General features: G+C 41.9%; 2 protein-coding genes and 1 long non-coding RNA gene across 12 annotated transcripts in view; all 3 read left to right on the top strand.

The window, feature by feature from the left end:
* The first annotated feature begins 205 nt into the window (after positions 1-205).
* Positions 206-11,924, top strand: acadl (acyl-CoA dehydrogenase long chain). The gene is made up of 11 exons (XM_010892087.4): positions 206-371; positions 920-1,096; positions 1,345-1,482; positions 1,688-1,852; positions 4,986-5,052; positions 5,183-5,347; positions 5,777-5,878; positions 6,097-6,210; positions 6,763-6,890; positions 8,099-8,185; positions 10,262-11,924. The coding sequence occupies exons 1-11, from the start codon at positions 286-288 to the stop codon at positions 10,353-10,355; spliced, it is 1,323 nt and encodes a 440-aa protein (XP_010890389.1). The 5' UTR covers positions 206-285; the 3' UTR covers positions 10,356-11,924.
* Positions 11,925-15,373: 3,449 nt separating this feature from the next.
* Positions 15,374-18,532, top strand: LOC109614909. Its single transcript, XR_003777795.2, has 5 exons — positions 15,374-15,863; positions 16,115-16,843; positions 17,060-17,146; positions 17,400-17,526; positions 18,216-18,532. It is a non-coding gene; the product is annotated as an uncharacterized LOC109614909 (long non-coding RNA).
* Positions 18,533-21,644: 3,112 nt separating this feature from the next.
* LOC105023134 (microtubule-associated protein 2) overlaps positions 21,645-26,095 on the top strand; it is a 51,341-nt gene continuing 46,890 nt past the window's right edge. For all 10 annotated transcript variants that reach the window (XM_034289649.1, XM_034289644.1, XM_034289648.1 and 7 more), the window contains exon 1: positions 21,645-21,715. The gene's annotated coding sequence lies outside the window, so the exon portion shown is untranslated. The remainder of the gene's footprint in view (positions 21,716-26,095) is intronic.

Below are 26,095 nucleotides of genomic sequence, written 5' to 3'. Positions count from 1 at the left end.
CCAACGTATTTCTCGAATTTCATGTTTCAGATAATCTTGTATTGTTGTATTGTTTTCCATCTTTACATTTGCTTAAAAATAGCATGGAAATGGTTTTGGTAACAATTAACTCTCTACACTGAATTATGTGCCTGGCAATGCATTTACACGAGGTCCTTTATTTTGTAGGTTTTCTCATTACCGTAGTAAAATGACGTTTTCGTTCGTGCTTACGACAGAATTCTATTTAGAAACGCGTTCAAAAGGTTGTGTTGTTGTGTCGGTTTTGGGAACGGAACTGGGGAAATGTTGTCAAAAGCGGTAAAAACGTGTTTTTCAGGTGTTACAAATGTATTTCGAGGGGGACAGGTACTTTCCACTGCAAATGCCAGGTGAGTGTTTTAGATATGGTAGCGTAGTAGTAACGACGTCAATGTTATTGCATGAAGTTTATATTTTCATTCTTTGCTTTAATCTTCTATTTTATTTAGACATTGTTGTCAACAAGTCAGTAAACAAAATTATATTTCATATGTTCGACCTTGACTTTTGACCCCGTAAGTCCAAACTGGGACACTCACCTTTCGCACACTGTACATTAGATGGCATGCGTTACATAAATTCCTTGACGCTAGGAAGTACAGTTTAGGGGGTTGAATCAACAGTTCAGCTATCTACTGCAACACTGCATACTCCCTAACTTGGAGCTGAGTGATGGTTTTGTATTCTTCTTGTATTGGTTAAAAGTAATGTCAGTCCAGGTTCCTCTACCCATTACGGGGTCATAGCTTAACTAGTACCTACACTGAGTTCCTTGAAGTCACATCTTATTACTTTATATCATGCAACCGAGTATGATTTAGTGTTGTGGAAACAACAGCATTGTTGGACCTACAGACCAACATGTAAGGTTACAAATGTTTGTGCCTCTATTTCCCAGAATGCAACACAGTCTGCCCCAGAAAGGGGAAGCTCCCCCATCCAAAAGGCTGGAGACCTCCAGTGCAAAGTCTCTGATGGATATTGGAACCCGCCGGATCTTCAGCGCGGACCATGACATGTTCAGGGAGAGTGTCCGGCGTTTCTGGACAGAGGAAGTTGTACCCTACCACAAGGAGTATGTAGTGTCTGTCACCCTATCTGAATGTCATTATTTTTCAGTAAACAAGAAACATCACAAACTGCCTAAAACAGGGAGAAACTACCTAAGCTTTTCCAGTGAGAAATGCTCTTTTTCTGGTATGTTTTGAAATGTTATACCCTGTGTAACTCTAGTTAAGCAGGCACTCTCCAGCTAACCACATTGGCTGTATTCTGACTTAATGCTGACATAAGCTGTTCTCCAACCCTCTGATTCTCCTGCAGGTGGGAGAAGGCTGGTATGGTGAGCAGGGAGCTGTGGCAGAAAGCTGGGGAGCAGGGCCTGCTGGGGATCCTGGTCCCGGAGGAGCATGGTGGGATCGGAGGGGACATGCTGTCAGCAGCCGTGATGTGGGAGGAGCAGTGAGTAACCGGCCCTGATCTAGGATCAGGTCCCGGCTGTCTTAACTATTATATTAAATCATAGTAAGACCGGATCATTGATCATAGAACCCTTTTTCCTAGGTGTATAATGTGAATAGCTAGCCTGCTTTAGTGTGATTATTTCATTAATGCCGTAGTTTGGGAAAATCTACAGCTGCATACACTTTTCTTCCTTGTTTTCCAGGATGTACTCCAACTGCACTGGCCCTGGATTCGCCCTCCATTCAGATATCTGCATGCCCTACATAAGTAACTACGGCTCTAAAGAACAGATTGATCGCTTCATACCACAGATGACTGCTGGAACATGCATTGGGGCTATCGCCATGACCGAGCCAGGAGCAGGCAGGTGAGCACTCCAGCTCCCATAAGCCACTCATGTCCAAGCTGACCCAATTTGTGCTGTATTTCACTGGCCTGTTATGCCAGCACTATTGTTACTGGAACTCTGCTGGAAAACGACAATAGCCTTGCCCGCACTGTTCAGTTTGGGTGGATGACAGGACCTCAAATTAACCTTTACCACTGTGGCATGGAGATCAGTCTTTCAGCCAGTCACATTTATTACCAGCCCTAATTACAGGAATTAAATGAAATGGCAAATAAATGTTCAGCGGACCCTTTAAGGGCTGGAGGTTACTGTTGTAATTGGAGCAAGTTGTCAGTGGGTGTGTCTATACCAGGGGTGGCCAACCAGTCAGAGACTAAGAGACACATTTTTTACTGTATTATTGCGAAGAGCCACATCATACACATGGGCACTCATGAACATCACCCCATCCCTTCTTCACACACACACACACACACACACACCTCTGCTCAGCCTGATTTATTGTAAATGTCACACACCAACATGATAATGACAGAAATGTTCAACAATGAACATTGTGTGCACTGTCTCGCACACACTCTCAGTTCAACCAAGTCCACAAACAGAAATATAATAATTTACAATAGCGTTTTTCTTTTACTATGCATGTTGCTTAGAGGGACTTCTGGCATTTCTTGCCTTGAACAATCCTCTTCAAATCTGACTTGTATTCCGTTGTTGCCACTCGAAGCAATTCTTTCACATGGGTGTCAGTCAGAACAGATCGATGCTTTGATTTCACGTGTTTCAGGGTAGAAAGCACAGACTCGCAGACGTATGTTGACCCAAACATTGACCGTATCTTAAGCGCAGCCTGTTTGACATTGGGGTATTTTTCCATTGGCACACTTTTCCAAAGCAGTCTTCAGTTGGTCCTCCTCACAAAGATCGATCATCTCCAACTCAGCCGCAGCCTCATCTGTGACTAGCAGGGCTTTCAAACAGTCCGCCTCCGCATTAAATGGGTTGACGAGGAACGTAATCTGTGGCCTTTTCAGTTGTAGATCACTGAACCGGGTCACAAAGCTTTCGTGCAGGTTTTCAACCAGTGTTGCATATCTGGCTCTTTTCTTATTCAGGGCGGCGCTGGTGACTTTTAGCAGAGTGGGAAAATGTGTTAAATCTCCCTTTTGAATATTGGCCTTGATCAGCTTCAGTTTGTTGACAAACGCAAACACACTTTGCACCAGGTCAGGCAGCGTTGTTAACTTACCCAGCAGGGTCAGGTTCAGTCTGTCCAAGTGACACAGCATGTCGACCAAAAAGGCCAGAGCCATAATCCACCCGAGGTCCGGGAGCTCGGGATAGTCCTTGTCCTTCCCTTCCATGAACAGTTTCACGGCATCCAAAAGCTCAAAGAAGCGAGCGAGTACCTGGGCTTTTGACAGCCACCTCAGTGCAGTGCAGCAGCAGGTCACCTGGAAGCCCTCGGTCCAGCGAGGAGTCTTGCCTGTGGTTAAGCGCATGTGTGCGGATGTAGTTGACGGTTTCCATCACAGGCTTCATGACGATGTCTATATTCAATGATTTAGATACGAATTGCTCCCTGTGGATGATGCAGTGGACATTCCGAAACTCTGGAAATGTTTGGTCAGCTTTGCACAGCCCCACAAGCCGTGGCTATTGCAGTTAGTTTCGGTATGGGCAGATTTGCTTTCGCAAATGCAGCCATCATTGTTTCTTTCACGTCTATGCCACGGGTTACCTGCGTGAATTTGGGCCCCCCACCCAACGCAAAACGTCGTCAAACTATGCTCAATCGTTTTTGCTGGTTTGTGCTGTAAATAGTTTCGTTTTAGTTTTAATTGTTTTTTTATATTAAAATACGAACAAGACTATTTTGGGTGAATTTGGAGCATGTGGGGGGGCTGAGTGACCTCAGAATGACTTAAAAATATTATTTTAATATCTAAAAAACCGAAACGGCACAAACAAAACTTTTTACAGCACAAACGGAGCACGAACGATTGAGCATAGTTTGATGTTTTGCGTTGGGTGGCGGGCCATCTTCACGCAGGTCCACGGGTTCTGTCTTTTAATGGCTCAATATCAAGGAGTTCTTCTTTGATCACACAATCGTTTGACACAGACCGTGCAAATATTGCCAACTGTGGCTTGTCTTGTATGTCACAACTCTCATCCAATGCGACACTAAAATACTCACATGCTTGAAGGTCAGAATGCCACTGTGATTCAATTGCCGTGTTAATGTCCGATATTCTGTGTTCAACAGTGTGACGAAACAGTTGGACATCTGATACCATTCGTTTTAGTTTGTCGTTTTCAGGAGACAAGATTTCAACAACGTCACTGAGGCATTTTTTAACAAACCTTCATTTCATGGCTTTTTAGCCCAATGTTTCAAGCCAGTTGATACCATGCAAGCGTCTCTGAGTGCTTCGTTCATTTTTGGAAAAACTGTATTTGCTTTTCTGGCTGACTTTTCAAAGTGACCAACTTGTGCTTGCGAAGTTCAGTCCCTTTTGGAAATTCCTGGTCAATGTTAGCATGTAGTGAGCTGAAGTGGCGCTGAAGATTTGAAGCTTTGAAATGCGCTAATGACCCTTGACATATAAGGCAGGATGGCTTGCCATTATGTTCAACAAAAAATAATATAAACTCTCCCACTCTGTTAACGTCCTGTGTTCATCTTCATATTTTCGTTTTGCTGTGCATTTTTTCCCTGCCATTTTGAGAGCGAATTTGACACAAATTGTTTACTCATGATCTTGCCCCTACTGGGAAACTTTGTGGTATTTTAATCTCACGCACATGCGAGTTTGACGAAAATACTGTATTGAACTCAAGCGAAGCGAGCACTCCTATTAAAAAAAATAACACAAACTTCGATATAAACGTAAGAGCCGCATGAAACCAGGCAAAGGGTCGCATGCAGCTCGGGAGCCGCGGTTTGGCCAGGCCTGGTCTATACCCTGTGCCAATCTCTTGCTAGCAGCTGCTTAAACAACAAACAAATTTTTAAAAGCACTACGCATATGAAGAAAACATTAAAACCTAAAGTACATTTCAGTTTGTGCTGGTCTTTCCTTACTTGTTCAACGTATACATCTGTGTAGTCAATACTAAAGACCGTCTTCTCTCATCCACCCAGCGACCTCCAAGGTGTCAGGACCTACGCTAAGAAGGACGGTGATGACTGGATCCTCAACGGAAACAAAGTTGGTCGATGTGGTTTACCAGATGTGTTTTGTTTTTACTAGGTCATACCGTAGTGTAATGAATTCTTTATAGATCTATTCTTTTTATGACCTTTTATAAGCCATTTCATCAAACCCCCCCCGCCCCCAGGTGTTCATTACCAACGGCTGTATGGCCGACTTGGTTATTGTGGTAACCGTGACAAACCGGGAGGCGAAGACAGCGGCCCACGGCATCAGCCTCTTTCTGGTGGAGAAAGGAATGCCGGGCTTCCAAGCAGGGAAGAAGCTGGAAAAGATTGGCCTGCATGCACAGGTCAAAATGGAAATCTGTTCCCATTATTATTCTTTTTTTCTCATCCGAGGGCCATTTTGACAAAGAACTTATCTATGGTCAAGTTAGACTTTTCAAGTATTTTTTTTTCAAATACTGTTTGCTTGAGTCCACATGCCGAGCATCAGGGATTTGGCTTGCAATTGCACTTTGGGGACTATTTCATTGTTTGTATTGCACACCACAGGCAGCTAATCAAAGGCAGCTAAAGTCTGTGGAAAACAAACCTTATTCAACCCAGCCTAGGTAAACGGATAGGTGGACTGAAGTGGCCAGGTGTCTGAGTGACTTGTGGTGCTCCAGCCAGCTCTGAAGTGACCAGAACTCGTTCTTCCCATGCCAGGGCTGCTTATGAAAGACATTGTAAAAGATAATATTACTCGCTAATTGCTGTTGTCTCTCGGTCTCCAGGACACGGCAGAGCTGTTCTTTGAGGACGTGCGTCTTCCTGCTTCAGCCCTCCTGGGTCAGGTCAACAAGGGCTTCTACTACCTGATGAACGAGCTGCCACAGGTATACTAACCAACAACCCCATTCAGATATTAATCATAGTTGTATTATGTACAGTGGGTTGGTTACATTTAAAATACTTTTTTTTTTCCCGTATGCAATGATTGACTTGAAAGGAATTAACGTGACTCCTAGCCTATTCTAAGGTTTTCATGTTGGAATGGCTGTAGCTCAGAACTACAAGATCATATGTGCATCTCTTCACCCTGCTCCTCTTCCAGGAGCGCCTGCTGATTGCAGACATGGCTATCTCCAGCAGTGAGTTCATGTTTGAGGAGACCAGGAACTATGTGATGCAGCGGAAAGCTTTTGGCAAGACCATCTCTCACCTGCAGGTCGGATAACAATTAAGGCTTGCTTAATTTTCCTCAGCAAAAACTGTTGTAATGATCTTTTATTAACGGGAAGTTTGAATTTTAGGAGGTAGCCTACTTGCAGACATGACCAAAGACATGTATCAGTTCTGCCAAAGTGGCAAACTATGATTTTATATTGGGTTAATACAGCTAGTTCCTTGCTTAGAAATGTTTTGCTGAAGCGTTTTATTTGTCAGAATCTATAGTGGTAAGTTTACCAATGCCAGCAACCAACATATGAACATTTTGAGGCACAGATCGAAGGAAAACCATGCAGTGATTACATTCCTCACGCCATTACATTTGACTAAGTGATATAACATGATTTAGCGTTAATGTGGACGCAGTGACTCCAATAGGTGACTTGTCTCGTAACTTGACCGTTGTTGATTAAGACTCGGACACACCTAGCGAACAACTGTTGTGTCCTCGAGCAAGGCACTTCGACCCTGACTAGAACCATGCAAACAGATCCACATTTTCATTGTATTAAATACATCTACTGTCCCCCTGTCTCTTGGCATGGTCTAGACAGTTCAGCACAAGCTGGCAGAGATAAAGACCGAGATCTGTGTGGGACGCTCCTTTCTAGACAACTGCCTTCAGCTCCACGCAGAGAATCGTCTGGACTCGCAAACCGCCTCTATGGCCAAGTACTGGTGAGAACAAACAAACCTTTAACCAGCTCTGTGGTAATCCAGTCCAGATCAGTCAGTATGTTAGATATGGCCCTTGCACATACCCTGTCATGTATTCAAAAGGGGTGGATTAGTGTAAGAACAAGAAACCAGGCAAGCCTAGTTCAGTCGGCCGCAATAGAAAATGTTGCCACCTCGATTCAAACCTGGGTCGCTCACTGAACAAAATCAGTGCCACTGGCCATTTTAATAGTTAATTGGTCATTCATGAATTACATTGATACAGTTAAACTGACTTTACCCCCACCAAAAATTGTGTCTATGTATTGCGTTTGCCAATGGCCGTTTTAACAGCGTATTAGCCAGTAATAAGCTTTACCACTAACTTACTGGAATAGTCATAAGAATTGAGCAATTGCTAGCGAGTCTGGCAAAGCTATTTCATGGCAAAACAACATACTTTTTTCTTTCATTCGTGAATAACATTTATACAATAACTGGGTCATGACCGAAAGAACAAGATCGCGAGGACAAGCGGCTGAAATGGGTTTTCTCAGAAGGGTGGCTGGCTTCTCCCTTAGGGATAGGGTGAGAAGCTCAGCCATCAGTGAGGAACTCTGAGTAGAGCCGCTGCTCCTTTGCGTCGAAAGGAGCCTGTTGAGATGGTTCGGGCATCTGGTAAGGATGCCCCCAGGACGTCTCCCTAGGGAGGTGTTCCAGGCACGTCCAGCTGGGAGGAGACCTCGGGGTAGGCCCAGGACAAGGTGGAGAGATTATATTTCGACACTGGCCTGGGAACACCTCGGGATCCCCCCTGGCAAATGTGGCTCAGGAAAGGGAAGTTTGGGGTCCCCTGCTGGTGCTGCTGCCCGCGTGACCCGATACGGATAAGCGGATGGAGATGAGATGAGATGACAATAACTATCAATAAGTGCGATAACTATTTAATCAAGTGAAAAGACAAGAGAATCGTGGAATCTACCAGGAATCATTAATGTCATTGCTCTCATTAGATTTGAACGTATGTTTTCCTCATGAGAGGCATGGTCTTTAACCACTACGTGACGTCATTTCACATTTCAGCAGTCACTAGACTCCATTTAGCATTGTGTTACACTGACATAGTTTCTTATTAAGTTTACCTCCACCACAAATTGCGTCTATGAGCTGTATTGCTTTTGCCACTGGACCTTGACAATTGTCTGGTCTGACTTTGTTGTTGTTTCCAGGGCGTCTGACCTCCAGAACTCTGTGGCCACTCGGTGTGTCCAGCTCCATGGAGGTTGGGGTTACATGTGGGAGTACCCCATCGCCAAGTAAGTGACCATGATACTGTGCGTGTGCATGTGCGCATGTGCCTGTGTGTGCGTGTATACATTGCTCAAAAAAATTAAGAGGTCTCGATGAACAAAATATAAAAAGATCAAAATCTTTACTGTAAATTGTGTAATTCATTAAGAACAAAATGACAATAACAGTCTATAGAAACCAAAAACACCAACCGACTAAGGCCTGGATTCAAACTCACACCGGAAATCAAAGTAAACAATTGAAATCACAGGCTGTTCTAACTAACTCATATTGTGACTCAGTAGTGTGTGTGTGGCCCCCATGTGCCTCTATGCACTCCTGACAACGTCTGGCCGTGCTCCTGATGAGACGGCAGAAGGTGTCCTAGGGGATCTCCTCCCAGACAGTCGGCGTCGCTACTTGGCGGCGGCGGATGCACGATACATAGCATCCCAGAGGTTCTCATTTGGATTCAGGTCTGGGGAACGTGAGGGCCAGTCAATGGGATCAATGCCTTCGTTATGCAGGAACTGCCTACACACTCTGGCCACATGAGGCTGGGCATTGTCCTGCACCAGGAGGGACCCAGGGCCCGCTGCACCAGTGTAAGTTCTGACGATGGATCTGAGGATTTCATCCAGGTACCTAACAGCGTTCAGGTTACCGTTGGCTAGCCGGTGGAGGTCTTTGCGACTCCATGAATATTCCCAGACCCACTGAACCACCACCAAACGGTCATGCTGGGTGATGATGCAGGCAGCATAACGTTCACTGCAGTGTCTCCAGACTCTTTCACGTCTGTCTGCTCAGTGTGAACCTGCTCTCATCGGTGAAGAAAACGGGACGCCATTGGGGGACCTGTCAATTCTGGTGTCATTTTGTATGACTCTGGCAGTGCTCCTGTTCCTCCTTCCATAAAGGAGCAGCGACCGGTTCTGCTGCTAGGTTGATGCCCTTCTACGGCCTTGTCCAGCTCTCCTCTTGTGACAGCCAGTCTCCTGGTATCTCCTTCATGCTCTTGAGACTGTACTGGGAGACACTGCAAAACGTCTTGTGACGGCACGTATGGATGTGTCATCCTGGAGGAGCTGGGATACCTGTGCGAGGACACTAGCAAAATGGTAAACTAAAGAATCAGTCAGTAAGGATTAGGAGAGAGCAATTGTCTGTGGCCACCACCTGATACACCATTCCCTCTTGGGGGGTTGTCTTATTGTTGCCTCTCCAGTGCACCTGTTGTCACTTTCATTTGCACCAGAACAGGTGACATTGATTCACCATCTCTTATGCTTCCTAACTATCCCTGAAGTTTAATTGACTTGATGTTCTACTGTGATCATTGCGTGTTTCCTTAATTTTTTTGAGCAGTGTATTTGGGATGGGTAGGGATAATCAAACAACGCTTTCTATTTCAGTACTTGAGTGTATTCATTTTTGCCCCCCAGAAATAGTATGTTTTGGTTATAGTTAATAGTGCTTAACATGATTTTTGTAAATACTATTGCTATAACAATCTAGAATTTCTATATATGATCAATACTTTGACAGTTAAAGAAATTATACAATGTTTGAAAGTCATTTGTATAAGGATGCGCTCCTTCACACATTATGTTCTTCAAAGCCATTGTGGTGTAGTGGCCAAGTTAGTCAGAATGATGCATATTTATACTCTGTTAGCAAGTGGATGAAAGTTAACCAATTCAAGGGAAGATGAAATACATTTACTGAATGAATTGTAACCTATGTAAATTATTTATGTATATCTTTTCTAGACTTCTCCATCCAATAAACTCATGTTATGTGTTGATACATTTGGGCTTTTAGTTCTGTAGCCATGTTTGGCGTGCCTACCACGCTTCTTCCTCCATATGCATGATCGTTCTTTTCTCAAACAAACGGCCATTTAGCCGTTTCAGGTATCCAAATTGTTTTCAGACAATAACCCATAGTATTTGGATTTTAAAATCATGTCCAAAGCATATCTCTAATACATATGTTTATTTCATGACTTTTATGTTATGTGGTATGTATATATGCTCTCATGATCTTCTCCCTTTTGTTGTTTTTGCTGTGCTTTTTCTTTTTCTGTCTTTCTCTCTCAGGGCTTTTGTGGACTCCCGTGTCCAGCCCATATACGGAGGCACCAATGAGATCATGAAGGAGTTGATCGCTCGTAGCATCGTCAGCCAGAAGTGAGAGAAACGCAAAAAAACAAATGCCATTTCTTAGTGTGGAACAAATTAGTACATTAATTTGTTATACCAACAACAGTTTTGAATGTGTTAGCTACTTAATTTGTCTTTGCCTTTTGATGTCCTTAGCATTCACCCTAGAGATACCACTGACTAATCATGATTTCTTCCATTTCAGTTCTTTAACTTTTGATCTGAATTTTTGTAATGATTATAAAGTGTGAAAAGTCTTTGAAAGCAGATATCCATGTCTGTGTAAAAGTAACAAAAAATCCTGTTGGTATGGTTACTCCAGTCGCATTATCTAATGTTTGGTTAGAGACATTTGTATCTTTTCAGATTTAAACAGCTGAGAAGTCGAGGAATATATAAATTACTTGTACATTCTGTCTATCTGTCTGGAAAAGGGGGTTAAAATCAATATATGTCTAGGTCACTTTTACGCATTGCTTTTATTGTACAATTGAATCATACCCTTTTTTTTCCAACCTGAGTCCAGTTGAAAATATATAAATTGATCCCAGGTGCACACCAAATAACCGCACCCTAGTCCACTTGAATGAGGATGTCTCAGGCTGCTTCCAAATGAACCCTGGCATGGTTCCTTTCGAGTGAGAATGCACTCTGATGCACTCAAATATAGAAAGTGACCTAGAAATGCTGTGTATTTTGGGTTGTATTTATGTATTAGTTGGGCCATCGTAAGATACCTGTATCAACTGCTAGCTAGCATAATGGAGGCAGAGGAAAGACATGGAGCTGGGTTGGAGAAGTCCATGAAAATTCAGAGGTATCAAAACATCTTTGTTATATATTGAGGTATTTGGGCAATGTTAAACCCTATTGGACTAAATAGGGATGGAAACTAAAATATAAACCTTTCTTTAATTTGGGTACGAGTAGGTGAGAAAGCATGACCTAAGATTACATTTGACTTAGATGTAACAATTCCATCCCCTTTCAATGAATATGGACTAAATAGGTATTCAGGATTTCTCTGTTCAATTCTTTCCTGGGATTTTTTTGCACTTGGTTTTTCTTGGGTTTGTACAAAGGGAACATGTTCTTGAATCCATCCATCCCTTTACTGTATCATTGCAGTCTCATGAGCTTGAAACAGTGATCAAATGAACAAAATTTATAGCATATTTTTTACCCCATCTAAGCTTTACACAGGCTACTTAATTCTGATATTGTTTTCACAAATTTTTTTTGACCAATCCGAACTACTCGAAAATACAGGACTCCTCGGATGTCTAATCTGTGTCAACACAGTCCATGTGTCTGTGCCCGTGAGTATTTGGGGAAGAAATTGTATTGCTCTGTTAAAAGGTTGAATGTGTAATTTGATATATTTAATTTTTAATTTATTTTCAATGTGCTACTAATACAACTGTTAATATTGCCACGCCTGAAGTGTCCTTGAATGCTTCCACTCATTAGCGTTGTTTGTTTTATTGTATTTAAGCACTGCCTTAATAAATTCTCTGTTGTTCTGTGTAATGCTGAATTCAGTTCCATGAGGGGCTTTCTGTCTTGTTTAAACTTTAAATTGGAAGCATCCTGGATCATTTCACTTGTCTGCTCTTCATTGGGTGTCGAAGTAATTACTAGATTTTTCAGATTGATACATTTGGTTGGTTATTCGGCTCCTGGTCGACCTGTGCCCCCTTTTCTCTAAGCCAAGTGGAAAAGCCTGCTTTCTGTTTTCCAATTTATGCAGAATATCATCAATGCTTTTTGACTCTCAAATTTTCAGCTCTAGCATTTAACAAGGTAACAAAGAAATCTGGACCTACAATGGATTACGTTTTCACATTGGTGTGTCAACCGACCTGGAAATTGGGAATTTAACCCTGTATGTTTTTTCATCAGCCCCAAGTGTTTTGTGAGCATATGGTGTTAAACAAACCTGGGATTCATGGCCAATGAGAGCTTTTTTTCAACTGTACTATGACAGAGTTTTAAAAGTGTACTGTCTTTACGTATTTACACCCTAGGACATTTGGACAATTTATATTGTTACAATGTGGACATTCAATTATTTGAATTGGGATTTCTTTCACTTATCCTGAACTTTATTGTTGAATAATAATATTTAATGAAGTGCAAAACACCAGTCTCAACGTGAACAGTGAAGAGGCAACTCCAGGGTGCTGGCCTTTTCCCCCCCAATCTTCGTGTCTAGTATCTGTTATTTTGCCCATCTTAATCTTCTCTTTTTATTGGCCAGTCTGAGATAAGGCCAGCATGCCGGAGTTGCCACTTCACTGTTGACGTTGTGAGTGGGGTTTTGCGGGTACTATTTAATGAAGCTGCCTGTTGAGAATCTGTGAGGTGTCTTTTTCTCAAATTAGACAGTATAATGTATTTGTCCTCTTAGTCATTTGTGCACTGAAGCCTCCCACTCCTCTTTCTATTCTGGTTAGAGCCAGATTGCGCTGTTCTGTGAAGGGAGGAGTTCACAACGTTGTACAAGATCTTTCTGGTTCAATGTCTCACATGAAATAGCCTTAATTTCTTAGGACAAGAACTGACTGATGAGATTTAGAAGAAAGATAGTCATTTTTAGACATTTCGAGACTGTTGTTGAACCCACAACGCTTCTCATACTCAACTAGTCTAAAGAAGGCTAGTTTTATTGCTTCTTTAATCAGTACAACAGTTTTCAATTGCAAAGGGCTTTCTAATAATCACATAGCCTTTTAAAATGATAAGCTTAGATTAGCAAACACAATGTGCATTTCTGTATGCCTATGTAGATATTACATTGAAAATCATGAATTCTAAGCTACAATAGTAATTTACTACATTAACAATGTCTACACAGTATTTGTGATCCATTTGATGTTATTTTAATGGACAAAACATTTGCTTTCATAAATAAGGACATTTCTGAGTGACGCCCAACTTTTGAATTGAGTATTCATTGACACTCCAAATTGAGCACTGATGCATTCTATGTCCTTTGATCATTCTTGAGATGTCTCTAGTACTTAAATGAGTCCACCTGTGGCAAATTCAGTGAAGTCAAGGAAGTCTCTGTAGACTAATGACATTTGTGTTGAGGCATAGATCTGGGGAAAATGCTTTCCTAGGAGCACAGTGGGCTCCATCGTTGTGAAACGAAAGAAGTTTGGAACCACGTAGACTTTTTATAGAGCTGGCTGTCGAGCCAAACTAATCAGGCAAGAGGCCCCTCTAACAGAGGAAAAACAAGGTACTGCTCAGCCCCTGGGCAATGCCTACGGTGAAGGAAAATGGTGGGAGCATAATACAGGAAGTGTGAATGGAGGAAATTCAAAGCCAAAGAGTTCCTATCAAAGTCAAACGAAATTCAGAGAGGTCCTGATCCTGAGAAAACAAGACTTCAACCAGAAAACAACCCAAAGCACACAGCAAAGACTCTACCTTTGGGGCATGTCTGTGAATGTCCTACGAGGATGAAGAACAGAATAAAGGGTAATTATGTGCATTATATGTTTCACTGGTTTATTATAAAAGATTTTCACATATTTTGAAGTTGTGTATTCAGTTTGTCATTATGCGGTATTGTTTGAAGATTGATGGCAAAAAAAATTTAAGCAAATTATTTGTGTCCATGACAGAAAAGATGGGGAAGAAAGGGGTCTGTATACGTTCAGAAGGCACTGTATGTACAACGCTTCAATAACAATAGAACAATATTTCAGATTTGGCACTGTACTGAAGCGGTTTTCCAGTGTGGTCTTTTGCTTATCATTAACAGGGAAGTGTGTGTACTCTTAATATATCTGTTACTCTTCATCTGTTACTCATTGTTGAGAAGATAACAGGGCTTGAAGTTGACTCAACTTGTAGGTCTAAAGGATGATAATGGTCTAAACAGAGTTCATTGAATATCAGTAGAGATTTTCATTTATTTATATTATTAATCTATTCTTATCTATATTGTTCTGATAATTAACTAGTTACTTTAAAACTGATTCACTTCGCAGTCAGTGTCTTAGATACTATAATACAAAAAGTACTGCTTGGGCAGCCTGAAGCCTTTTGATAATGGATTCTGGAAAAAGTTTCACAGTGATGTTGGTTGTCTTTTTTCTTCTCGTCTGTCAAAATTGGATTATCCCACCAACCCCCTACCCTCAAATTTGTGTTTATTTTCACTTCACATTTCAGAATAACATTTTCCATAGGTACACCCCCCCCACCTGGCTTGAATCATTGTCTTCTTTGTGCTTGTGAAAATGTATGGGCTTGTGTAAAAATGATATGATATAAGAAGCAGGCAGACCAACTGATTTCCCTGGGGGTTCTTGGTAGGTTTGTCGATGGCTGAGATTTGAGGGCACTCCTGTGTTCTTTTCCACGTGTCTGTTTTGTGCACTTTTTATGACACCGCCACTGGCCAGATTTAGGTATGAGCGACTTGGGCAGCTGCCCAGGACGACATCTTGACGGGGGCGGCACCAGGCGCCAGGCGGGGAATCTATCAAATAGCGCACCTCTAACTATGTACTGTACAAATGCAATTAGTCAAATCAGTCACACTATGAAATGCTACCAAATTAACCTAAATTCATTCATAATACTCTGAATATATAGTTTCACTGACATAGTGTTGCATTTTTTTCTGGTTTGTGTGAAATCGTTAAGAATAATATAAAACCAGTCTGCACACCACCAAGGTGAGTTGGTTCAGTCTTGACTCTTGGTTGACAGTGCTCTGGGATGGGCAATGTATTGATGCTCGAGTGCCAAATCAACACAAATGGATAAGAAAAGGTCTAAGCCATCATGTGTCCAGTTTAGGAAAAAGAAAGAGAAATGCGCGAAAGATAATGGTATGCAGCAGTGTCATTTCTCAATGAGTATAATATTATAAATGTAAGGACAGGCTAGTTTATCACATACAGTGAGGGAAAACATTATTTGATCCCCTGCTGATTTTGTATGTTTGCCCCCTGACAAAGAAATGATCAGTCTATAATTTTAATGGTAGGTTTATTTGAACAGTGAGAGACAGAATAACAACAACAAAATCCAGAAAGACGCATGTCAACATTTTTTATAAATTGAGACTAGGGACTATTTCAATGTTTCTGTCACACAAGACAGGTTTATTCAAAGGCAGCTAAAGTCTGTGAAAATCAAATGTTTATGTACCATGGCCTAGGTCAGTGGTTCTCAAACCTCCCCTGGGTGTGCTAGCTCTGGGTTACATCTAATACATGGAGTGGCTGGGGAGGCCCCAGGAGAGGGTTGAGAAACACTGGCCTAGGTAAATAGACCAGAGGTCTGACTAACATTGCTACTCTGTGAGAAGCTTAAGTGATCAGAACGGGTACCTGTCATGCCAGGGCAGCTTATAAAAAACACTACCTAATGTATTATAAGTATATAATAGCTTCTGTCTCTCGGTCTCCAGAACACGGCAGAGTTGTTCTTTGAGGACGTGCGTCTTCCTGCTTCTGCCCTCCTGGGACAGGTCAACATGGGCTTTAACTACCTGATGAACGAGCTGCCACAGGTATATTTACCAACAACCCCGTTCAGATATGAATCAAAGTTGTGTTATGTACTCTGAATTTGGGGTTGGTACATGTTCAACTCATAGAAATGTCTTGTAGCTCGGAACTATGAGATCAAGATTTTGTACAGAATTGCTGCTTTAACGGACCCAAACAAATTCCTGGTTTGTTGTGAAACTTACTTGGCAATAAATCTATTTCAGGTTCTGATATATCACGGGTCTCCTTGCCTTCCTCTTCTTCCTTCCAGGGCCGCTTGTTTGTTGCGGACATGGCTATCTCCAGCAGGGAGTTCATGTTTGTGGAGACCAGGAACTAGGCCATGCAGAGGAAAGCTTTTGGCTAGACCATTTCTCACCTGCCGGTCGGATAACATGAAGTCATGTTTCCTTTTCCTCAGCGAACTGTCCAAATGACATTTTGTTAATGGGTAGTACTAGGATGTAGCGTACTAACGTACTAGCACACCAATAACGTATCCATGGTGCCAAAAAATGTTTTAAACAAAATAAAGGCAGGCTCCCCTGTTTTGTTTGAAAGAACATTTTACAACTAAAGCATGTTATTTGGCAGAATGAATAGACCCCTTGTAAGTTTACCACTGCCAGCAACTGATAAATAAACATTTTCAGACACAGAAAGAAGGAAAGGGGATAGCAAACCATTTGTTGATAACATTCCTCATGCCATTACATTACATTTGACTAAGTAAAATAACATAATTTAGCGTTAATGTGGACCCAGTGACTCAGACTTCATACATAGGCAGGTAACTTAACTTTCAACTGGTGGTGAAGAGTTGGATGATTTTCATTGTATTAAATACATCTACTGTCCCCCTTGTCTCTTGGCATGGTCTAGACAGTGCAGCACAAACTGGCAGAGATGAAGCTTGAGATCTGGGTGGGACGCTCCTTTGTAGACAACTGCCTTCAGCTCCACGCAGAGAAACCAGCTCTGTGGTGATCCGGTCCAGTCAGTATGTTAGATATGTCACTTGCATATACCCTGTCATGTATTCAAAAGGGGTGGATTAGCGTAAGAAAAAGGCTGGAGATTGCCTTTAAGTGCCAGGACAAATCCAACACTCTTAAACCTGTAATGAAGTGTGGAAGTGTTAGGAGAAAGTTTGTAGGAGAGTCTAGAGAATTGGGACATCGACAATTGTCTGGTCTGACTTTGTTGTTGTTTCCAGGGCGTCTGACCTCCAGAACTCTGTGGCCACTCGGTGTGTCCAGCTCCATGGAGGTTGGGGTTACATGTGGGAGCACTCCATCGCCAAGTGAGTGACCATGATACTGTGTGTGTGTGTGTCTTAAAAATAGAGTCATCCTGAAAATGATTGGTGTGGTCGTTAAAGGTGAGCAAGTAAGTCTGTGTAACAAAATCTTTATCAAAAGCGTGTCAATAATTTGAAGGGACTGTTTATATTGCTCTCATTTTTTGCAATTTATGTTATGTTCTGTGGTACGTGTGTGTGTGTGTGTGTGTGTGTGTGTGCGCGCTGATATGAGTATCATCTTGCTCTCTCTCAGGGCTTTTGTGGACTCCCGTGTCCAGCCCATATACGGAGGGACCAATGAGATCATGAAGGAGTTGATCGCTCGTAGCATCGTCAGCCAGAAGTGAGAGAGGCATCCGGTCTCCCGAGAGAGCAAGAAGGTGGTTGACTTTAAGCTGTTTTAAATGTTAGCTACTTAACTTTTTATTGCCATGTAAAGTATTTTTCAGTCTTTAGACAGTTATCTCTGGGGCAAATTCTAACTTCTACGTAAATTGAATTATGTTGAATTATGTCAACAATTATAATCAAATCATGTTTAAGATAACATTTAATAAGAAGTTCAGATTTTCTCTTCTGTAAATAAGCACAACATGAATAATAAATATTCAGTTATTCTGTCCAGTTGCTAAGCAATGGGCTTCTACAAAGTCTTGAATCCATCCATACTTTTATTTAAATAAGCTCTCAAGAGCTTAAGACCAGTGAACAAAATGAGAAATGTCTGTCTTAGGCTCTGGTTGCTGAAATTGTTCAATACCAATCAGACCAAAAGACAAATTTGTGAAACTAAATCAGAATTTGACTTATTGTCCAATTCTCTGTCCTGATGAGTATATGGGGGTAGAAAACAACATTGTCTCATTGAAAATGTTTGAATGTGTAATTTGAATTGAAGGTACTCTATTTAATGTGCTGTTACTGCATCCATTTGGTCACCTCTACAAATTTGAAGTGTCTTTGCGATGTTCTGGTTATATAATTGATCTGAATTAATTTTAACTTCTGTTGTTAATGACTGAATGGATAATTTAGTAGTTTTTTATTGTTGTTGTCCTTCTGCACTCAGACTATTTTGTGACACTTCAAATTGAGCTCAGAAGAATCCGTGACCTTTTGATCTCTTGATGTCTCCAGAACTTGATTGGAGCCCGCCTGTGGCAAATTCCATGAAGTCAAGGAAGTCTCTGTAGACTTGTGACATTTGCGTTGAGGCATAGATCTGGGGAAGGTTAAGTACTTGATCCAGAGTACGCAGGACCTCCGCAAGACAACCCAAAGCACGCAGCTAAGACAACACTAGAATGTCTTTGGAACAAGTCTGTGAATGTCCTTGAGTGGATGAAGAACTGAATTATCCCGAGTAATTATGTACACTAGTTATTCTACTTTTTTTATTTAAACAAAATGTATTGATTCTTTTTTTATTTATTGATTGATTCCACACATTTCAAAAACCTTGTTTTTGTTTGTTGTTGTGGGGTATTGTTTCTAGATTGATGACCAAAAAATGTAGTAAATGAAGTTTATAACACAACAGGTTCTGAATGCTTTCTGAAGGCACCGTATATTTAAACAAAACTTTAATAAAGATGGAATCTAATTTGGTACTGTTCCATACTATTGTGTTCAGTTAACTTCCATGAAGGTCGATGAGTAGGTTTTTATTCCAGTGGGCTGTTTTTCTTAATATCTGGGATAGACTTTAGGGGGATGTGTAGCATGTTTCTGTCTTTATTAGTTGAGAGTAATATGCTGTCTGCAATCAATAAGTTGGAAGTCAAACAGATCAGCTGTGAGGGTGAATCTGGTTTCAGCGTTTGGAGGGAACAGCCTAGCTTCCACACTGATCATTTTAACACTTTTTAAAATGCATCATGCCCTGCTGTTCCCAAACATTGACTCCAGGTCAATGGCATCTTCTGCAACTTTGTTATTTTAACCACAAGGTGGTAGCAAATCATCTAAACCGAGTTCGCTGAATGCCGGTTTTCATTGAATGCCAGTAGAGAATTTCATCTGACTTTTTGATGTAAAATGTTTTTTTTCATCTATTTCTACTTACTATTTCTACTTGGTTTTGATCAAAAACTAGTTCTATAAAAAATTATTCACTCCATAGTCAGTGTATTAGGTACAAATAGTTGTGGTTGGGACCCCTTTGCCTCTAGAACAGCCTGAAGTCTTTCGGTTATGGATTCTACAAGTTATTGAACATGTTCCACTGGGATGTGGGTCCATGCTGACAAGGTGGCTTCACACAGTTGCCTCAGATTTGGCAGCTGTACCTTTATGCTGTGACCAGACCCTTCCACCTCAAAATCCCCTGCTAGTTTTTTTTCCACTCCTCAATTTTCCAGTGTTTGCATGCTCACTGAAGTTGTTTCTTTTTGCTGATACAAGCAGAACCTGGTGTGGTTGTCTGCTGCATCACATCATCTGTGATAAGGACCGGCGAGTTGTGCGTTCCGTCATTGTTCTGCTGCCAAGTTAGGATTATAATTACTGCACCCGATTGTGACCCACCTGTTATGTTTGCTGTTCTCCTTTGAATTCTCTCATGAAAACGCTGTTTTTTGACCACAGGACTGCGGCAGACTACATGTTTTTTGTTAGTTGCACCATTCTCAATAAACCCATGATACTTGTGATTGAAAAGCCCAAGAGGGCAGATGTTTCTGAGATACTGGAACCACCGACCCTGAATCCAACGGTCATACCACTCTCAAATGTGCTAAAGTCGATGTTTTGCTCATTCAAACGTTTAATGAAACAGTAACTGAATGCTTGTTTGCCCACTTTAGATAGAAAGCCACTTGGCCATGTCTGTAGGAGCTATCGATTTTGGTGAATCTAATAAACTGGCTACTGAGTTTAGTTTAGTGTAATACGGTTAGGGGAGTGTTATGCTCAATTGCATAACACTCCCATTGTTCTTCTAGTCTCACATATCAGATCTTTTATGAAATGTTATGTTAGGCTTCAATTCTCCTACCCATTAAATATCAGAAAAGGGGACACATTCATTAGTCAGTACATTGCAGAACTAGACAAAAATGTCATGGGTAGAGCTTTCTCGCTTCATACATATCAGCATGTCCCTACATTTTAAGACATATAGGTCTAGCTGAACTCTAGACCTGTACGCTCAGCTGGGCCCAATGGCCAAGGTGTAGCATGAAATCCTGCTGCTTTGAGCCTTTCTGTTATAAGCTGCTTTGGCTCGACACAAAGGCAGGGGTCACTTCCGCCTCCTACTGACCCAGTCCCACACGTACATACATATGTGCGTCCTAAATGGTTCCTCATTCAGTAGTCTACTTTTGCACAGAACCTTGTGCAGTTTTATATGAGATACAAACAGGGTCCGTTGCTAAAGTCAGAAAGTATTTTTTCTGTTTCATGATTCATATTTGTAACCTGCAGGTTAATGTTGCAGGGTCAGATAAAGCAACGTTGCTCGCTGGGCTTGCTTACATAGCAAAACTTTGGTTCGGTTTAACGTCTTCTGTTGACATTACATGTCAAAGCTGGCGTGTCTCAGTGCAGTTGTGCTAGTGTCCGACGGGAATATGCCTCTGGGCAGCTGGCCTGGGATAACATGGATTCACTTGTTATCTGTTTAGGGAGAGTGGGGCCGATCTGCTCCAAACCCAAAAATCCTGCACTGCCAGTCTTGGCACTGGCACCAGACGTAGGCCGGCTGGGATTCCTTGCGGGAAGAGAGAGCAGCTGCTCCCTTGATCAATCCAGTTGCCATCCTTCCCTCGCTTTTTGTCCCGCCATCCGTCCTCCTCTCTCTGTCTTTCTCACTCACTAGTCACTCGGCCAGTGCCCTTCCATTAGGCAGTACATCGCAGCTACTCTGGCTGTCATCCAACCTCTTACATTCCATCCCCTTAGTTAAGCTTCTGTTGTGTATTTGTATATTTGGAGAACAGTAATGGAATCGAGTGTCTTCCTCAATAGTGCCGATGCCTCTTTTTGCAAGGACGGGTGATTTCTGTCTCCTTAATCATGTTCTTCTCTTGCCCCTTGTGCTTTCTTTTCATCCAGGGCTTTGTACAACAGGTATGTCCCATAAAGTGCCACTGGAGCCAGCTTCTGGTATGCCCCAACCACCACCCCCCTTTACATTTAGCAGAAACACTCATCAACAGCGAGTTACAGTAGCAGGTGCCTAGATTTTTATTTGAGTTGAACCAGCGATATTGGTGGTGGAAGCACCTTGTTCAGCCAACTGAGAATACGGGAAACTGTGTAGTCTGGAAAATGACCCTTGATGATGATACTGAAACTTGATTCGTCCACTTATGATGCAGTTTCGGCTACAAAATATGTATTGTGTCAAAATTGTGCGTTTTTATTCATTTTGTGTTCTAACTGGGCTGTGTTGATGTAACTAGCCACCTATGGTCCGTACAATTTTTATGCACCACTATTCCTGTAATTACGGCATTTCAACGCAGTGGGAGGGGTCAGAGTGCCCGAAATCTTACTTCATTGTCACTTGGGCTCAAGGCAAAGTGCGCTAGGGTGTCCTTTATACCGTTTGTTTGTCCCGGACAGGTAAGGGTAATACGGTATTGAATTTATTGCAGGCATGTGCAAAACAATTATTTTAATTACATTTGAATGAATTAAACTTTTAGCGTAGTTTATAGTAAACAAGTTGAATGTTCTCAAATTCACTGAAAGGATTGAATATGTCTTTAATCCGTGTTGTTGCGTATTTTGAAAAGGCATAGGCTGTTTGGTTCTTTGTGCTACTGTTTTGAAGGAAAACCTTGGTTATAAACTTTGAAATGTTTTGGTTTTGAAAAGGAGGATTTGCGCAGCCTTACCCTAGAAGGAAAACGCTTGAGTCGTATTTCAGTCTTAGCATTTTCTTTTTGTTGCAAAAATTTTTCATTTACATGTTTATTTTGACCTAATATTTTTTATTTTATTCATCATGGTTTATTTGTGTTAGAAAATAAGTAATACACAGGCCATTAGTATTTGTTTTTTTACTGTCGTTTGAGCGCTCCGGGGCTGCGGGCTGTGCCCATTGTTCAGGTCCACCCTCTTTGGTGCTGAAACTGGTGCGGCGGCTGCGCTGATGGATAACTGCAGTAAACCGCCCCAGCCTATACTCTGTACTTTACCCAGTCTGCCTAATCCCAGATTTCAACTAGCCTATGGCGTGTAGGCTAAAGGCTATTGGTAATGTCTTTGTTATTCGTTGTTTATTGCGTGTTCAGTAGCGTCTTTATTGCTTACACAGCAAGTTGGCTGGGGATTCGCGTAGGTAGATGAAGTCTACCTGCTATGTCGTTATATACTGCGTTCAACACTGCAGTCCAAACGAATGCCACAAACCTCGTCAATATGGATTGCTAATGTTGACAGTGAAAGAGGTGCGGTCATTTTAAATGTAGGCCTGTGACATTCCCAGCAGTAGACAATTCAGTATCAAGCAACGGATAGTCTTTGCCTGGGTGGATCTGATAGCTTTTGAAAAAATCACGACCGGATAAATATTTCTGCAATGCCAACACTTGAAAGCTAATAGTATATAGTTAAATATGTAAAACGCAATATTACTCTCTATAGTTGAGTACTGGGACATTCTATAATTAAATGCATGCTTTAGATATTAAAGGCAGAGTTATGGGCAGCTGAATCCCTATAGGCAGTTTATATATAATTTTCTTTGGAACTACTTTGTTGCATTGGGCATGATTTACGTTTCCAGTATTGAGCCAGTTCCACGTAATTGCACTGCAATTATGCACGTTTTGTGAATACCCCCTCTTTAATAGGCCCACTACTAATTGGCCCACTTCCAATAGTCCCACTTCAAATAGGCCCATTTCTAATTGGCCCACTTCGTTGAGTGCACCTAAAAGATGGATACCTCAGTTTGATATCTGGCTGCTTCATAGGAAATATTGCTTCCATTACTCTGGCCTGACTGGGCAACTGAGGTAATAGTGCATCATATGCATTGCTATACATTAGCCTATGTGATCTAGCAGAGTCTTGGAAAGATATTTACATTTGAAGGGACTGCAGTTTGATTTCCTATGACTGGATGTGAAAATATTGATGTGTAGAATATCAAGCTGAAGGAATTTCATATGCAGTCGTACAAGTATTGTACCATATGCTATGTATATAATTGACCTTATAATCAATTTATCTTGAATACATTGATGTAATATGTGAACAAAATGAAATGAAAACAATAAACTGTGGGAATACTGTAACTGTTAGACATGGCTGTGCAAGTTGACAAACCAACATACTATTATCCTCCAAAACAACATTATCATGACATCTATTAGATAAGATGTTTCTGCGTACCTCTGTTCTCCATTTGTGCATATCATGATACTTTGTTGTTGTCTTTTTTTACCGATTTTTCTCCCTGACCAATTTCCTTATAACCCATTTGGGATTGTGGCGATCTCTCTTCCCAACAACTATCCAAGAGGTTTGGGAGAGTTGAAGACAGAGATATGTCACCTCTGATACACATATTGCCTAGCCCTTCTGCTATTATCACTATATTCGCTCATCTAAAAAGTGTTTTCTGGCATATATGCGCTGAGAGGAGAGCGCATTCCTCTGCCAACAACCAAGATTAAGTTTACATGTAGCCAACTTACCACAAGGAGGACTGTATATGGCTGTCAAAAACAATGCTTGATTAATAAAAGACACAGATGAGGTCCAGTCTGTAAAAAAAGCACAGCCTCTCCTATTTAATAATGATTTGTGCGTACAACGTCTTCTTAGACTGTCTGGACTGTCAACCAGACTAGGTGAGTTTAGTCTGTTTTAACCAGGCTACCTAAGCCTTCTCCGTAAACACTCGTCCCCAATACATTGTCTAACGATTAGTGTCTTCATTCTTGAGTGAATGGGCCTTGACAAAGTCCGCTTGTGAAGATCCAGTAGACTTGTAAATCAGGCTCCCCCATATTAACAGTATGGACATGATTCCATTAGCCTAAATTGGGGTTACTGTAATCGCAGGAGTAGTAATTGGAATGACCTAAATCACAACACTGAGTTGTGACCCCCAATGGCAGCTGGGTTCAACCTTCTCCGCATACGCTTTTGGAAGAAACTGAGTCAGTCTCTCATGAACATTGATACACTGGTGGACAGACCACTGTTACTATGAACGTCAAACATGGCCTTAAGTCATTTTTCATAGCAAGGCGTTGTGTGTGGGATCAAATAATCAGTAATAAGTGTTTTTGTTTTATAAACAGATGCTAAGTACACGCTAAAGAGTTTGTTTCCTGGGTCAGAGTAAAGGGGAGAATGAGGTTCCAGCCACCCTCTGTGCCTAGAAGACGGCTACTCTAACCACTTATCGGGCATCTAACTCGTCTGCCTGTGATGACCGTATAGACAAGGCTCTTGTGTGTTTGTGAACATGGATTCTCCACAGGGTCTTAATGTAGGTGTGGGGGGGTTAATGTGTGATAAGCCTCAGGGCGTCTGAGCCGCGTGTGGAGTGTAATTCTCACACGTCTGAGAGACCAGACGGTCTACTGGCCTCCCTCTAGAACACACTCACACACACACACACACACACACACACAATCTGGCTGTGTGACATGGATATTGTCGTATTCCACATGCCCGAACAGTAGTCAAAGGAAGATAATCAAAGCCCCCCAGCCACCCAAATCAAGGTCTGTCTCTGCAGCCACACAACAGCTGGTACTGGTGCATGGCATCTAGAATCGGCAGAATGCTGAGCGGCTTCTCCCCCAAAGCCAAAACACTATATTACATGGTTAATCAGACCCACCCCCCACCCCCCCCCGGTTTCCCCGTGACAGACTTGTTCCTCCAATTATGTTTTAACAATTGTTGTGTGTCTGTGCATCAGATTGTGTTCACTCATACCTGTTGTATTTATTCCATGTGGCATACATCATTTGACTTGTATGGGGGCGCGTAGGGACACGTTAAGCATAGTGCTGTCTGAATTTAGTCCAATTAAATGCACATTGATCTGTCTGTGTGTTGCTGTTTCATTTCCCATGACCCTGCCCTTCCCTCTCCACCGCTAATAACCTCAATGTAGCTCTAAGTTTCAGTGCAGCAGGCTGGCCTCGAGTCTCCGACATCACTCCTATCCCCTACCTTGTCCCCTACTTTTCACCGCAGCCCTGTGGATGGCTGTGCACTGCGTAGGGAAATGGGTTCCATTTGGGATGCAGGGCCAGGAGCCTGGCTATGGGCGGTTGTCCCCATCCCAACAGCCGCTCCGCCAAACCGTTTGTGACAGCCCACTTCACATCGCATCCCCATGCAGAGCTGTGCCTTTTCCATGACTGCACACTCCCATTCAGGGACTGCTCACACCCTTTAAATCTTCATACATTTAAAACCCAACTTTGCTACTTTGTCTGTAGGACTAGAGAACGTGTAATTTTCTGGTGGGGGGGAAATTATCTTAGAAACACTAAGTACAGCTGTTAACAAAATGAACACTTTAAATTTCACCCTCAACATTCACATAGTAAATAGTTTTTATGTTGCCGTTGTAGTGTGCACATCTTGCAAAACCACATGTAGCATTTGTTTATAAAACATCTCTAAAATGCAGAAACCCGACTCTTGTTTACAGGTGTGTCACAGGGTGCGTGTCTGTGTGTGTACTGTTTGGTGACTGCATTAGGCTCTGTTATCTCTTCCAGTGTTTTCTGTGTTATGACGTCTGTGCCCTCAGTGTGTCCTCCCAACTTCCTGACCTTGCCATTAGAGCACAAGAATGCGGACAACTGCTCATTAACAAATTCTTCCCGTTTCTAATTTAGGCACTGGTTCCTCCAAACTCCTATTTAGAAGAAACATTATGGAGATAATAGAAGAGAATACTGCTTTTGCCATGGGCAGCTGTACCTGTGTAGTTTTTGTAATCAGGCTGATTCTGACCCT

The sequence above is a fragment of the Esox lucius genome, chromosome 22 (genome assembly GCF_011004845.1).
Source record: "Esox lucius isolate fEsoLuc1 chromosome 22, fEsoLuc1.pri, whole genome shotgun sequence".
NCBI classification, from domain to species: Eukaryota; Metazoa; Chordata; class Actinopteri; order Esociformes; family Esocidae; genus Esox; species Esox lucius.
This window is presented reverse-complemented; position numbering and strand designations above follow the sequence as displayed.

Excerpts from the sequence above, each read along its gene's own strand:
- acadl (XM_010892087.4), top strand. The coding sequence starts at position 286 with ATGTTGTCAAAAGCGGTAAAAACGTGTTTTTCAGGTGTTACAAATGTA. Across the intron at positions 1,483-1,687 it reads GCCGTGATGTGGGAGGAGCA|GATGTACTCCAACTGCACTG; the intron begins GTGAGTAACCGG and ends CTTGTTTTCCAG. Across the intron at positions 6,211-6,762 it reads AGACCATCTCTCACCTGCAG|ACAGTTCAGCACAAGCTGGC; the intron begins GTCGGATAACAA and ends GGCATGGTCTAG.